General features: G+C 39.6%; 1 protein-coding gene across 5 annotated transcripts in view; it reads right to left on the bottom strand.

Moving 5' to 3' along the window:
• Positions 1-559: 559 nt before the first annotated feature.
• The window catches only part of LOC138160788 (zinc finger protein 184-like), a 15,685-nt gene continuing 632 nt past the window's right edge, over positions 560-15,612 (bottom strand). For 2 of the 5 annotated variants that reach the window (XM_069087527.1, XM_069087529.1), the window contains exons 2-4: positions 5,939-6,065; positions 5,267-5,362; positions 560-2,372 (exon numbers count right to left, since the gene is read on the bottom strand). In XM_069087527.1, the coding sequence (XP_068943628.1) occupies positions 700-2,372; positions 5,267-5,362; positions 5,939-5,987 (1,818 nt within the window). In that variant the 5' untranslated portion in view covers positions 5,988-6,065 and the 3' untranslated portion in view covers positions 560-699. Of the gene's footprint in view, positions 2,373-5,266; positions 5,363-5,938; positions 6,066-12,815; positions 12,908-15,612 lie in introns of all 5 variants that reach the window. The other 3 variants (XM_069087531.1, XM_069087526.1, XM_069087530.1) reach the window with 3 other exon arrangements.

Raw genomic sequence — 15,612 nt, 5'->3', positions numbered from 1 at the left:
CTTCTATTCTCCAAGATAAGCATTCCTAGCTCCTTCAACCAACCCTAACAAGAACACTCTCTGGCTAACCAATGTCCTTTGTAATCTGTGGTGCCCACAACTAAACACAATACTCCAGATGTGGCATTCTAGAGCAGAGTACAGAGGAGATAATCACCTCCTTACTCCTGGAATCTATGCTTCTCAATGTAGCCCAACATCCCACCAACTCTTGGCTCCCATGTCACAATGTTTAGTTCACTCATTTTTAGTGGACTGCAATTCAGAGATGTTTAGAAGACAAACTGCTAACCATGTAAACCATGCCCTATACTTAATCATTTTTTAAAGTTAAACTACATTAATAACTATTTGATTTCATCTTCTTATATTCTGATCAATATTCTAACCTAATTCTAATAAAACATTTTTCAATTTCATGTTATCATTTTTATGTTAGTTATACCCTTCACAGCTTTGAATGCCATCAATTACAAAAATGAGGGCCATATAAAAGAACTACTTCCCTCTCTCAAAGAAATAAGCAGTATTGTAGTGGAAGAAAAATCTAATAACTCAATTCTTGTATATTTAATAAATGATAAAATTTTATTAAGCTCTCCCCCTCTGTACAGTTAGTCTCCAGTATGATGTCTCTGATGAGTGATGAGGCATTCATTACATTTACCAATGTGAATTACCTTGTCTTAAGTATTCTCTCTAGCTGAATACTTTCCCAAACACATTATATCCAAATGGTTTCTCGACAATATGAATTTTCTTATGAGCAGCAAAGGTCTGCCTCAGCCTGAAAGCTTTCCCACATTCATTACATTCAAAGGGTTTCTCTCCAGTATGAGTTTTCTTATGTGTATTAAGGTTTCCTTTTTGGCTGAATGCTTTCCCACATTCATTACATTCAAAAGGTTTCTCTCCAGTATGAATTCTCTTATGTGCATTAAGACTTCCCTTACGGCTGAAGGCCTTCCCACATTGATTACATTTATACGGTTTCTCTCCAGTATGCATTCTCTGATGTTGTAAGAGGTATGAACTATGTCTGAAGCTTTTCCCACATTCATTACATTCAAAGTGCTTTTCTCTAGTATGAATTTTCTTATGTATATTAAGGTAAGTACTGTTGATGAAGGTTTTTCCACATTCACTACACGACCAAGGCTTTTCTCCAGTATGAATTATCATATGTACCTTAAGACTTCTATTCTGGCTAAAGGCTTTTCCACATTCATTACATTTATAGGGTTTCTCTCCAGTATGAATTCTCTTATGTACATTAAAGCTTCCCTTCTGACTGAAGGCTTTCCCACAATCACTACATTTATAGGGTTTCTCTCTTGTATGAATTCTTTGATGTTGGCTTAGATATTGATTACTACTAAAAGATTTCCCACATTCATTACACTCAAATGGTTTCTCTCCAGTATGAATTATCTTGTGTATATTAAGGTGGAAATTGTTGCTGAAGGTTTTCCCACATTCATCACATGAACAGAGCTTTTCTCCACTATGAATTATCTTATGTGCATCAAGACTTCTCTTCTGGCTGAAGGCTTTCCCACAGTCATTACATTTATATGGTTTTTCTCCAGTATGTATCCTTTTATGCACATTAAGACTTCCCTTCTGGCTGAAGGTTTTCCCACATTCATTACATTTATATGGTTTCTCTCCAGTATGAATCCTTTGATGTTGAGTTAAGTATTCATTACTGCTGAATGCTTTCCCACATACATTACATTCAAATGGTTTCTTTCCAGCATGAATTAGCTTATGTCTTTTAAGGTTTCCCTTCTGGCTGAATGCTTTCCCACACTCATTGCATGTATAAGGTCTCTCTCCGGTATGAATTCTTCGATGTACAGTAAGGCATGAGTTAATGCTGAAGGCTTTGCCACATTCATTACATTTATGGGGTTTGCCTCGAGTATGTCTTCTATAGTAATGAATAAGGTTTGAATGGTAACTAAATGACTTTCTGCATTTAGTATACTTACAAAGTTTCTTCCCTAAGGTTATATTGTGTTTAATTGGGTCTGAAAATGGTTTGAAGTTCTTTCCAAGTGGATCACATTTGTGAAGACATTTTTCTAAAGGAATTCTCTGTGGAAGAACAAGGATTTCCCCAACTGTATTATAATCTTGAGTATTCAGCTCATTAAAAGTTTTTCTGTTTGGGATTGTCACTTGCCTGGACTCTTTCTCTTGATAACTTTTCTCTCTCTCTAATCTGATCTCACAATCCCAAGGTTCTCCCAACTTAGAATTCCATGTACCATCCTTGGTGAGTTTCTCCTTAGATAATTTTTCTACAGACATAAGCTGTTCTGGAATTGACTCCTTAGTTTCATACCTTGTCTGCAAAACAAGGGAATCTGGAAAAAAAAAAAAGTATAAATATCCATTATTTTCTGTGCTAGGAAAAAGGAAATCTGCAAACTAAGTTTTAGATTCTGCCTTCTCAATCAAAAAGAATGAAGAACTGTCTTACTACTAAAACCAAGTGATTGCTATTATCTCCCTACAGGAAGAAAAGAAAAAGGAGTTTGAGGAATATCTAGTGATTCTACAAGGTAGCAGGGAGAATGAAATTAACACTTAAAAAAAAGGGGGAAATATTAGATGTAAAAACAATAAAGAAAAAAGATCTGAAGAGACTCTAACCTATGTGTAGAGGTTAAAAGAGGGAAGAATGTGAGCAAAGAGAACAAAGGAAAGGATCAATGAACAATTGAAGCTAAATTATGGCTTCAAAAAAGCAACAATTAGAGTCAGTATGGCTTCAAGAAGAATAGAGTCCTAAGAAACCAAACTCGCTTCCTTTTTTTTTGACAGTATTTGATAGTTTCTAATGGTATACTTGTAGTTAAGACAGAGATAAAGGTTAGGAAGTGGATTCAGAACCAATTAATTATCAGACCCAAAGAGAAGTAATTAACATCTATATCAAGTTGGAGCAGAGACTAAGAGGAATAACCTATTTAAAATTTTCATCAATGGCCTAGAGGAAAACACAGAAAGCATTTCTTATCATATCTGCATATAAGATAAATCCAAAATTTATGACTTTATATGAGATGATCATATGAGATGACAGTGTTTTTATCTAAAAATATCTCAACAGGCTAGAACATTGTACTTAATCTAGTAAGATATTTACTAAGGGACAAATATAAAGTCCCTTGGGTTTCAAAAAAAATTTATAAGAGTGGATGCTGCAACTCCCTGAAAGAAGTTCACTGAAAAAAAAAATGAAGGGAGTAGGGGGGAGAGATAGTGAACTATGAGCTCAAGTGAACTAGAGAATGTCAATTTTATGCTGCACTGAGAGAAGGGAAGTAAGAGCCCCATTATTCCATTACAATGGCCTAGTAAGACTATCTTTGGAATACTGTATTTAGTTCTGGACACAACATCATAGGAAGGACTTTGATATGCTGGACAGTGTACAGAGAAGGCCTCCAGGATGGTGAAGAGACTCAAGAGTATGTGGTAAGAGGTTAAAATGAAGTAGCTGGGGATGTTCAATCTAATGAAGAGAAGACATAAGCTATCTCCAATATTTTAAGGGCTACTAGGTGGAAAACACATTAGCTCTCTTCTGCCCTCTGGAAGGTTATAGTATAATACACTTTTTCTCACATATTAAAAGCTGGAAAGAGAATTAGCCTAGTCAATGAGTAAAGGGAAGGAAAGTTATTGTGTTGCTGCTTTGGGAGCAAAGTCAGAAGGGACCTTGAGAGCCATGAAATCAGGCAATATCTGAGAAGGCATTGAAGAGGAGCAGAATTCATCTAGAGTATAGTTGGGAGGAATAGGGTAACAGAGTAACAGACTAGAAACAACGGGGATTAAAAAAAATGTCAGAAGGTAAGAAGGAATTGTAGAGACATTAAGCCTTCATTATTTTACATGGGAAGAGATAGTAGTGGCCTGAACTAGGGCAGCAGTCATGTGAATTGAGGAAGAGGGAGAGATTCAAGAGACAGTATGGAAGTAGAACAAACAAGGCTTGGCAAATGGCTAAATGGTCATGAGAAAAGTAAGAAAGAGGAAAGAAGAATACTGAGGTATGGGTGAATGAAAGGATATTAGTGTCCTTAACATAAAACAGAAATGTTTAGAGGAAGGAGAAAACAGTAAGTTCCAATTTGGACAAGTTCAAATTTGAGACACTGAATCAACATCCAAGTGGGCTATCAAGCAAGCAGTTTGTAGTGGTGGATTAAAGTTCTGGAGAGATATAAGGACTAGATATATGGATTAGGAGTAGTCTGTAAATATAGGGAAATTGAACCAAAGAGAAATAACCAAGGAAGAGAGCAGAAAGTAGAAGAGAAGGAAGAGTTAAAACCTCTAGAATGGATGAACTGTCTAAAGAAGACAGAAGAGCAGAGAGATAAAGAGAATCCTGAAGTGACACCTAGAATTGGTGAGAGTGAATTTGGGAGATGAAGGAGAAAAGTAATTAGGGATAACACCAAACCAAGATAGTGAAGTATCAAGGAGGACCACAAAGTATAAAATCTCCCTTGGGAGACTCAGAAGCAAGATGGCCTTTGAATTTGAAGGACCCTCAAAGGGCATCTAGCCAACCCAAAGCCCTGAACAAGAATGCCCTCCACAACAAATCTGAAAAGCCATCAGTGGTCTTCTGCTTGGAGCCTTCCACTGAACCCTGGAACCCACTGCTCCATAAGAAAGCTCATTACACTCTAATTGCTTCAAAGTTTTTCCTTATATCAAGCCTAAATTTGCCTCTTTATAGAATCCTCCTACTGCACCTAATTCTGCCTCAGGGGCCTCTTCCAAGTGGCAGTACTTCAAACACAGAAGTAGAAAGCCCCCTCTAAATACTGCTCCACCCCTCCCACTTCCTTGCACCCCCTCCCACTCCGATGCAGTGACACTGGCCTCCTAGCTGCTCACTACACAGGACACCCCATCTCCAGTCTTGGAACATTTTCACAGACTGCCCCCAAGGTCTGAAATTCTCTTCCTCCTCATCCCAACCTCCTGGTTTCCTTCAAGTCCCACTTAAAATCCCAATTTCTCCAAGAGGGTTTTGCTGATTCCCTTTATTGTTAATGTCTGCCCTCTGTTTATCATCTCCAGTTTGCCCAGTATGTGTCTTATTTGTACAGAGTTGTTTGAATTAAGACTGGGAGCTCCTTGGAACTGTCTCTTTCTTGTTTCTCTGTATTCGTTGCACAGAGGAAAACTTAATTAATGTGTGGTGACTGAATTCAACTGCTTTTTACTCACTCACCTAACTGAGAATTTTTTAGGACTTTTTTCTCTAGCAGCCATGGAGCTTCTCTTTTCTCCAAATGAGAGATCACATCTGGCTTAGAAACTGGAAGACCTGCTCATGGGGAAATGGAAAAGGGCAGAGGACAGAAAAACATCTCAGAATTTGATCTTAATCTCTTTCTCTAAAAAACAGAACACATGCCAAGAAGTCCCAGAGGGTAGTAATGAATGAATCATGAAAAAGTTTCATACTGTATTCCCATCACACTTAGGTTGATGGTTTAATGGGGTTTGGTCTGGACTCAAGAAAATTAGTTCCTTTTAATACCCACCCCACTGAGAGGATGAAAATCTTTTACATCTTCAAGTAGCTACTCAGAGATTTTATTAAAGATTCTTTGATCAAGATGAGCAAATGGTAGCCTCAGGAGCAGCACACTAAAGCGCTAACTTATAGGCATCCAAAGCAAAAACTTTCCATCTGGAAGAAGGCAAAACAAACACTGGGCTTCTTGGTGCTGAAGGATTTGGGAATCTCTTCACATTACAGGTTTTCATGAGAATGACCCTGCATACCAAACCAGAACTCAATCAAGTACTGGAATTATCTCACAGCATTTAGAAAAAGCAAATGCAAAAATATCCCAATGGACAGGTAAAAATTCCTGGGGAAAAAAGTTGTCCTTACCAAGGGAGATAAAGTTCTCATAATTCTCCAGCATCACATCTCTGTACATGTTCTTCTGAGCAGGATCCAGCTGGCCCCATTCCTCTTGGGTAAAGTCCACAGCCACATCTTGAAAAGTCAAGGATTTCTGAAATTAAAAAAAAAAATTCTGTTCGCCCAAGGAAATATAAGGATAAGGGGAATGATCTGATCTGAATCTTTAATCATAGATTTAGACCTAGAAAGAACCCTAGAGGATATTTTATATAACCCCTTCATTTGATACATGAGGAAACTGAGGTCCAGTGGAGTTAAGTGACTTGCCTATGGTCACACCAGTTATAAATGGTAAATTCAAGTTAGAATATTTGTTCTGCCCCTTAAAAGATAATAGGATGTTAACAGGCAAAATGGGGAAAACATTATAAGTAAAGACAAGAAGGCAAAGTAATGAGGGGCATTTACAAGGGCTGGTGAGTTTGGTCTGGAGGGGACAGAATGAAAAGCCTAAAATGGTAGGGTGATGCTCCCTATACCACAACAAATATCAGGTGTAAACACAATCTAAATAAAAAAGATCACATCATAAAAATAACAGGAGGATGGAAAGATATAATTGGACAACTAAGACTAAGGGAATAATGTTTAACTAAAACAAGGGATAGAGGTCATAAAAGATAAAGTGGATGACTAAGATTATAGAACACTGAAAAATTTTTTCCATTAACAAAAATCAATGCAGCTAGCATCAGAAAAGCAATTAATGAGAGAAAATAATACTTGTAGCAAATATTTCTCATAGAGGTCTAATAACGAAGACAGGGAAGTGACACAAATAGGTAAGAACAAGAGCCGTATATTCTCTAATAGATGAGTGGTCAAGGAATTTACGATGGAAAGAGCACTGGCTCTGGAGTCAGGAACATGGATTTAAAATTCCTCTAACGCTTTCTACCTCTATGACCCTGAGCAACTCATCTTTGAATAAACATCAAGAGACGCATAAAACAAGGAGACTTATGCTCACCCAAAGTGTCTGCCACTGTGATAAGGGAAACCCAAAGAATATGACATTTCCCAAAAAGATGAAATGCAAACTATCAGCAATTATGTGGGGAAAAAAAGATCCAAATCATTAATAATAAAAGAAATTCACAATTTAAATTCTTTAAGTTTTCATCTAACATTCATCAAATTGATTTAAAGATCAGAAATGAAAACAATCAAGATTGGAGGGATTCTGTGAAGTCAGTCATACTAAGATAAAACTGGTACAAAACAAAACATTAATGAAAATCATCTTCACTTTTAATAAGGTCATCCATGATGAAAGCAGAAGAAAACAGGCAGTCTTTCACACACAAAAAAAAATATTCTCCAAAAGACTACATATGTTTGAATCTAGACAACTGACCGAAAGATGTAGAGAACACAAGATTGCACTGTACTTATTGTTTGTTGACTTAAAAGTGTGTGTGTGTGTGTGTGTACAACACACACATACAATTTATACTTATTTGAATCAGTAGATCAAAATGCTACCTTGAGGGTTCTTGCCCATATTAGGTATACCCACTATTGTGAACTTACTATAGCAGTACAATGACAAGAGTTACACAGGACCAGCAGGCACAAATGGGTTGCAAACTGTATTAGAAGGAACATCCAAATGGTTGTTATTACAGCTCCCTTTGAAAATATAAAGATTCCTCTTCAAGGAAGTACCTCCTGTGCTTATGTTGAAATTACAAAACACTCCTAGAAAGAGGTGACAACAGCTTCTTCAATGATCTCCTACCTAATGATATTAACAAAAGTAAGGCATAAAACAAACATGTGCTCATCCAAGGTGTTTGCCACAAACAGGGATTCTCTATAGACTGTCTTCCAGATGCTCTCCGTTTGTGGATGACAATAAGCTAACTGCATTTAGCCTCAGAACACAGAAGAAATTCCTCAATGAGATACACAATCACTCAAAAGAATTCAGCCCAACTATTCAGAAAAGGAAAAACAAAGTGCCTAAAGAATATCTAACTGGACTATGATATGTAGGTCCATTTACACATCCATCTCAGGCAGGCATTACAGAGTAACAACAAAGCAGTTCCAGAATTGCAAACCAGTAGAATAAACTGGATGTCATTTGGGAAATCTCATAGAATTTAAATAACAGGGGCAGCTAGGTGGCGCAGTGAGTAAAGCGCCAGCCCCAGAGTCAGGAGGACCCAAGTTCGGTTCCGGCCTCAGACACTTAACACCCAAAAAAAAACTAGCCGTGTAACCTTGGGCAAGTTACTTAACCCCAATTACCCTCCAAAAGGCAAAAAAAAAAAAAGAATTTAAATAACAAACCCCATTTTTCTTCAACATCAATCCTCTTTCAGTGATATTATATGGTTGTATGCATTGGAACAACACAATTTCTAAAATGCAAGGTGTTGGGACGGCCAAAAGGGCAACAGTATAAAGGCAAGCATACTAAAGCACAACACCAGCAAGGGACAATCACGTGCCAAAACGCAAGGGCTCAGGCTCAGAGGGGCCAGGAATTATACCTAAAAGGGCAGGCACCAGAACTGTGAGCAAACCCCCAGTAGAAGACTTACAAGAGTTACAAAGGATGAGGAAGAATCAGTAGGACCTGATATGCACAGAGGAGTGTAGCACCAGAACTGCTAAGACTGTAAATACATCACTGTTGGGCACTGAAACACAGAAGAAATCGTCTCCTACCTTTAGCACAGGAATGCTGCTTCCCTTTTTTCTGGCACTCATTTTTGTCTTAGCATATCCAGATACACAAACACACTTTTTGTAAAAACTCTCTAACACTAGAGGTTGCAAAGGGGCCAACACGCATTGGCAGAAGTAGCTCCCTATGCCAATGAAATCATAAGTCCAGTCATCATGTCTATCCTATTTAAAATCAAATCAAAACAGCTTGCAACTGAAAAAAAGAGAAGGGAAATAAATGCCTACAGGGCTCCACTATGATATCAGAAGGCTGGCAGTGTGGTAGGCATCAGGACTTGCAGCCCGAGGTGGGAACACTCAAGGAGGCTGCGTCTGAGGGAGGGCATGGTACCAGGTCCCCAGAGCAAAGGCAGGGAGGAGCCCCCACTGCATCTCTCTGTGTGGTCCGACACCCCTCATCTTCCCACTGGGAGGTGGACAGTGTCCTATGCAAAGAGGAGAAACCCTCCCTGAGACTTCAGGCCCTCCCTCTCCTGCTGCACTTGTCCCTTGAGGGAAGAGGAAGAGTAAAAAGTGGGAGGGAAAGGGACTTCTTTCTTCTACTGTGCAGATTCCATCTTCATCTTCAGCAGAGCACTTTTCCTATCTAATCTCCAGCCTCTGGAGGGAAAAAAGAGTAATGAAGTGGGTTCTCCAATCTGACCAACCATGTGCCTCCCATCTCACATTGCACTTACCTCCAGCCCAATATCCAGTCTCTTATGGGAAGATAAGTGGCGCCCTCATCTCAATGATGAGCATTGTGACCCCTGGTCACCATCTTCACATCCCAGTGATTCTATACTCCTGTAGATCATCACCCAAACCCCACTCCCCACCCCCAACCCAATTCTTCATTCCTGTCTATCTTCCCACCCAAAGCTTCACCCTAATTCTGCCTCGTCCTGGAATACCTGCTCCACAGACAACAAACTTTCTTCATCTTAATTTTTCCTCTCCAATTCTTCCCATCTACTAGCTCCTACTGAAACCTGGTTTTCCCCTGATGACACAGCCTCTCTGGATACCCTTTCTAGCTCTGGCTGCACCTTCACTCATTGTTCTCTGCTCATTAGTCACAGCTGAGAATCAGAATACTCCTTGCTGCCCATTGCCACTTCCGGCTTCTTCCCCTTTCTCCATGACTCAGTAACTGTTCCTCCTTTGAGGTTCATAAAAGTCATATCTACCATACAAATAAAATCCTGGTAGCTATTTTCTATTGACCCCGTAGGTCATACCCCTCCCTTCCTCAATGAGTTAGGATCATAGCTCACAAATTTATCTCCTCCCCAACAAATGCCCTCACACTAGAAGACTTCAACATATATATTTGACTCTCCCCCTCAAATACCCTAACCTTTCAGTTCTTCAACCTATTCAATTCCCATGAATTACTCCTCCATTCCACCTTAGTCACACACAAAGATGGTCATGCCCTTGCTCTTGCAGAAATATACCACCTCCAAGTTCAAGAATTCTGAAATCCCTTTATCTGACAATCTATTGGCTTTCACTTTTTCCTCTGCCTTATTAAAAAATCCAACTTTTCATCTGCACCATGACCTCCAATCCCTTGACCCCTCAATTCTCTCCCACAGGCCATCCACCCAGTACTAAACACACACTCCTCTTTTCACCATCTTGACCCCTTTTCTCCTGTAGCAAGTATGGCTGTAGGAGTTGGACTATAAGGAAAGCCAAGCACCAAAGAATTGACGCTTTTGAAGTGTGATGTTGGAGACTTCTGAGAGTCCCTTGGATAGCAAGGAGATCAAATCAGTCAATACTTAAAAGAAATTAATTCAGGTTATTCATTGGAAGGTCAAATACGGAAGCTGAAGCTTAAATACTTCAGCCACATAATGAGAAGATAGGACTCACTGGAAAAGACTCTGATGTTGGGAAAGACTGATGGCAAAAGGAAAAGAAAAAGGAGACAGAGGATGAGATGGATAGATGGTATCATAGAAACAAAGAATGTGAACCTTGACAGACCTTGAGAGATAGTAGAGGATAGAAAGTCCTGGCATGCTATGGTCCATGGGGTCACAAAGAGCTAGGCATGACTGAATGACTGAACAACGAGCCAATTCAACTCTGCACAGTCCTCCTCTCCAGTGCTTGGCCCCCTCATTCTATCACCAGTTACTTCCAGCCAAGCCACAGCCACTTTCTCCTCCTTGACACACTCTCTTCTCTCTAGGTTTTCAGGCCAGCTCTCTCTCCCGGTCCTCCTCCCTCTATCTGACCACTCCTGCTCTGTGTCCCCTTTGCTGGATCCTCTTCCAGATCACACCCTCTAACCAGTTATCCCTCTGGGTTTTGTTCTGGGCCCTCTCCCATTCTCCCTCTATACACACTCTCCCTTTGTATCACTCCTCTTGGTGACCTCACCATACTTAATCATCTAGGTGGTGGAGTGAATAGCGTTGGACCCAGAGTCAAGAAGACTGGATTCAAACTTTACCTCAGACAGTTACTAGATGTGTGACCCCAGACAAGTCATTTAAACCTCCTCAGCCTCAGTTTCCTCATCTATAAAGTGAGAATAATACCATCCACCACCAATCTTCCAGAATTGTTTTAAAAATCAAATAACATTTGTCATGCACTCTGTACACCTTAAAGCTTTGTATAAGATGCTAGGCAGGGAGGGAGTCTACAGTAGTGTTAGGGCACTGCACCTGGTGTCAGCAAGACCTAAGGTCAAATCCTGCCTCAGATGTACCTTCTATGGGACCCCAGGCCATGCACACGGGTTCTCCGTGCCTCTCCTCACCCATAAATGAGGGAGCTGGACTTAACAGACTCCAAGTTCCCTTCCAGCTCTAAATCTACAATCCACAGATCTGGGGAGAAATTTCAAAAGGCTGAAAGAAAGCCTAGGTAGGATCCTATGAACTAAAATTCTACAAAGTCAGATTGGGAAATTGGGAAGCTCTCAAGAATGATACTCTAAAGACACAGAGAAATAATTCCAAGGGAAAAAGGAAAGGGGGAGATGTATAAAGAGTGATGAAAATGCAGGGAGAACTTACAAACCAAGTTACGAAGGATGTTTAGCAAGAAAAGAAAACTAAGGGAGAACATGATACCCATCAAAGATGGCTTAGAAAAAAGAAAACACAAGAAATGAAGGCTTAAATTTTTTGGAACAGAGAATGAGATGCTGCTGGACTGAATCATTCACAAGGTCCCCCAAATACAAATAGTCTAGACCTATTTTATTGTACTTTTGAAGAAGTACTGCACTAACAGTCAATAGCATTCAATGACTTAACTTTCCCCAGGCTAACATCCAAGATTCTCAAAATGGCATTCAAGGACTTCCAAAATTTGACCCCACCCTAATTATCTTTATCACTCCTAACATGAAATCTTACAACTGGGCCGGCCTCCTGGTATTCCCAGAGATGCCAGCCACTGGCTCTGAGCCTTGACACCAGCTGTTCCTTCTCCTCATAATATCTTCTTTCATCCTCCAATAACTTTACTCATCTACAATCCCAGAAACAAATTCTATGTTTCAGGAAGTCTATCCTGATCTCTCCTTTCTCTAAATTCCTAACATTTCTTTCCTGTACCATTCTGTTTGGCACTTCCTATGAGGTACCTAAAAATCTCTCTCTCTCTATCATTACCTAACTTTTTCATTAATAGCAATACAAATTATAATTATTTCTGGTGTGTTTGTCCCACCAGGAATTAAGTTTCATACTTGTTCTCTTGGAAGCATTTTGTTGAGTTCTCAGCCTATAATAGTTGAATGGATGAATGAAAGCTTGACAGAGAGGTCAGATGGAAGATATTTAGTATGTGGGGTACCTTTCCTAGAGCCCATAGTATAATGGAAAGAGGACCGGACCATATGGCAGGAGATCCAGGTTCTATTAAAGGCTCTCCCACACCTCTATGGACCTTGCTGGATCATATCAGAGGATTGGACTGCATGAGTCTAGCAATAATGATCTACAGACTCCAGGAATATCATCTATAAGAAGAGACAATCTTCTTAGAGAAAATAGTTGATATTTAGGCCCCTGGATGTGACTTAGTTGAGCTTAGAAAATGGAAGGGGGAGGGAGGGAAGGGAAAGAAATGCATCTACACCTTGAAAAATGAGAAGACATTTGAAGAGTGAGAGGAAAGCCTAACTCACCTCAGACCTGGCTGTCAGGAACCCAGAAGTCATTCCCTCCTCCTCCTTGCTTCGCCTTTCTTGGGGAAGGGCAGAGTCTTGAAATGCCAGAACTGAGAGAGGAGAAAAGTCATGAGGGAGACCAATCCTGCCTTGCAGCTCCAAAATTCACCTGATGGAATACCTTCACAAAAGCTGTATGTGAGTCTCTTATAGAGAGAGGTCAAAGTTAACCCAGAAGCAGGCCCATCTTTTTCTGAACTCTGAGGGAAGGGTCTTTCCTAAGATTCTGACTTTATTCCTCTGTTTAGAGTAAACTCCAAGTCACTGACTTCTGGGAGGGACATTATAGCACACAGTGAATTCACAGTCCTTCCTTTTATGTGTCATTTGATGGTGAATGAAACTCAAGCGTGTGTGTCACCCCTTAATTTAACGGAGGAAAAAAGTTTCCATTCTTCACCCTGATTTCTAAGATAAATGAAGAATCAGCATACTTATTTTCTTAAGACAACCCTTTGATTTGACAAGATAGAAAATGGTCAAAAGAGACTTGAAGACTAAGATAAGAAGGAAGACAAAATGAAAGCTCATAACTAACTTAATGATTTTAAGTCACAAAGCATATAGGAACTCTGCCAAGCTACTGAAATAATGTTCCAACGAGTTTGCTAAACCACTTCTTTATCTCTGAGAAATCTTAGATAATGGGAAAGATGCCATTATAGAGAAAGAGAAGAGAAAATACTATTCTGAGATTTTTATTTTTAAGAAAGATAGAGAATGGTATTTGAAAACTCTAGCTTGGATTCCTGGCTTAATTCTAGAATACATTCTTTTCTTTTTTTTTTTTTTAAAGCAATTGAGGTTAAGTAACTTGCTCATGGTTACATGGCCAGTTATTCTGTGTGGGTGCTAAGTATCTGAGGCCAGAACCGATCCCGGGTCTCCTGACTCCAGGGCCAGCACTCTTACTCACTGCGCCATCTGGCTGCCCCTAGAATACATTCTTAAAGAAATGGTTTGTGAACATCTAGAAAAGTGATCAGAAAGAGCCAGGATGGTGTCATCACAAATAAATAAAACTGGACTCAATAAGAATGTACTTCAGGATGAAGAACTGCAGGCCAAATTACTGTACTATTAAATGGAATCTACTTGAATGACAATACCTAAAAATTCATCACTAGGTCTTAAGGTCAACTGGGGTCTCAGGAGACCACTGTGGGGATCAGTCTATTGCCCTGTACTATTGAATATCTTATTCATGATTTAGATAAAGGTACATATAGCATACTCCTGAAAGTTTTATATGACAAAAAGCTGAAGGGGAAAGCTGACACAAAGCTGGGAGGGATAACTAACAAGTGGACAACAGAGTTAAGATCCAAATAAATCCTTAAGAGGCTAGAATACTGAACTGAATCTAATAAGATGAATGTAGTTCAAAAAATTTTAACTCCACACATCCAAGTAGGGAAGATGTGGCAGGAAATCAATCTGCCTGAAAAATATCTGGAAATTCTAGTGGATTACAAGCTCAAGGGGAGTCAACACTGTCACATGGAGGTCAGAAAAGTTAATTCCATCTTAAACTACCTTAGAAACACAGTACACAGAATGATGGATGATGGTGATAAGAGTCCTGATACATTGTGTTGGCCAAACCATTTCTAGAGTACTGTCTTCAGTTCTGGGTGGCATAGTCAAGGACAATGGACAGATAGTTTTGAGAGAAGGGCAGCCCATGTTCTTGCTGAGGTATATGGTGCCATATATGGCCTCTGAGTTCTTTTCAAACTCTGAAATTCTCCAACGGTGACAGGACTCAAGATCATGCCACACAATGATCAATTCAAGGAAGTGGAGTTGTTTGGCTTAGAGAAGAAAAGACTTAGGGGTGATAGGAAGGAGGGGAATTAGATAGGTTCTTCTTGGCCTCAAGGGCAAAACCAGGGACAATGGATAAAAGCTGCAGAGAAGCAGATTTACAGGTAGATATACAGAAAAATGAACAACGAACAAACAAACTACTTCATAAGGTAAGGGGCTCTGCATCGCTAGTAACCTCCAATTGGAGATTGAATCACCACCCACCAGAGGTGCCCTAGAAGGAATTCTTATGCACACAGATTTAACTAGATGAGGGATTCTGAGAAGTTAAACTCAGCCTCATGGATGGGAGATTATGTCAGAGTAACCTCATTTCTTTTCAGAGAGTTAGCAGATTATTAATCAGGTGGATACTACAGACAATGGATACTTGTAGTAGAGCAAGGCTTCTTCTGATGAAGTCTCATGAAATATGCTTAAAGACAATCTGAAGACTTCCATGAGGCTAGATGTCAGGTAGATTCAGAACTCATTGAAATACCAGACCCAAAACGTGTTGCTTGATTAATGGATCACTGTCAAAGCTAGTTTGAGAGGTAGCTATTGGAGGTCCCCAGGAGGATAATTTTCCCCATTCCATTCAACAACTTTTTCAATGCACTGGATAACTGCATAAATCTCATGCTTATTAAATTTGTGGATGACATCAAGCTGGGAAAGATAAAAATCGCCATCTCCAAAAGACCTTGGTAACTTTAGAATATCCAGACACTCTAAAGTACACAAGTCAAAGAACAAATCAGGAGCAAACAACATAGTAATTTTAAAAGACTTTTTAAGATACAGACAAAAAAGTGTCACATTCACTCCTACAATCTGGAAGATTTGAGTTTTTGCTTTCTCTTGGTTTCTTAATAAAAGTTACTTTAAAAATCTAAGACCCCAGGAGCCCCCTCTCCTCTCCATCTACGACCCCAGGAGCCCC

The sequence above is a fragment of the Petaurus breviceps genome, unplaced genomic scaffold, assembly GCF_028583685.1.
Source record: "Petaurus breviceps papuanus isolate PSGF00001 unplaced genomic scaffold, PetGlider_PUasm1.0 182, whole genome shotgun sequence".
In the NCBI taxonomy this organism is placed as follows: Eukaryota; Metazoa; Chordata; class Mammalia; order Diprotodontia; family Petauridae; genus Petaurus; species Petaurus breviceps.
The sequence above is the reverse complement of the archived record's forward strand: the minus strand, read 5'-3'. Positions and strand labels throughout refer to the sequence as shown.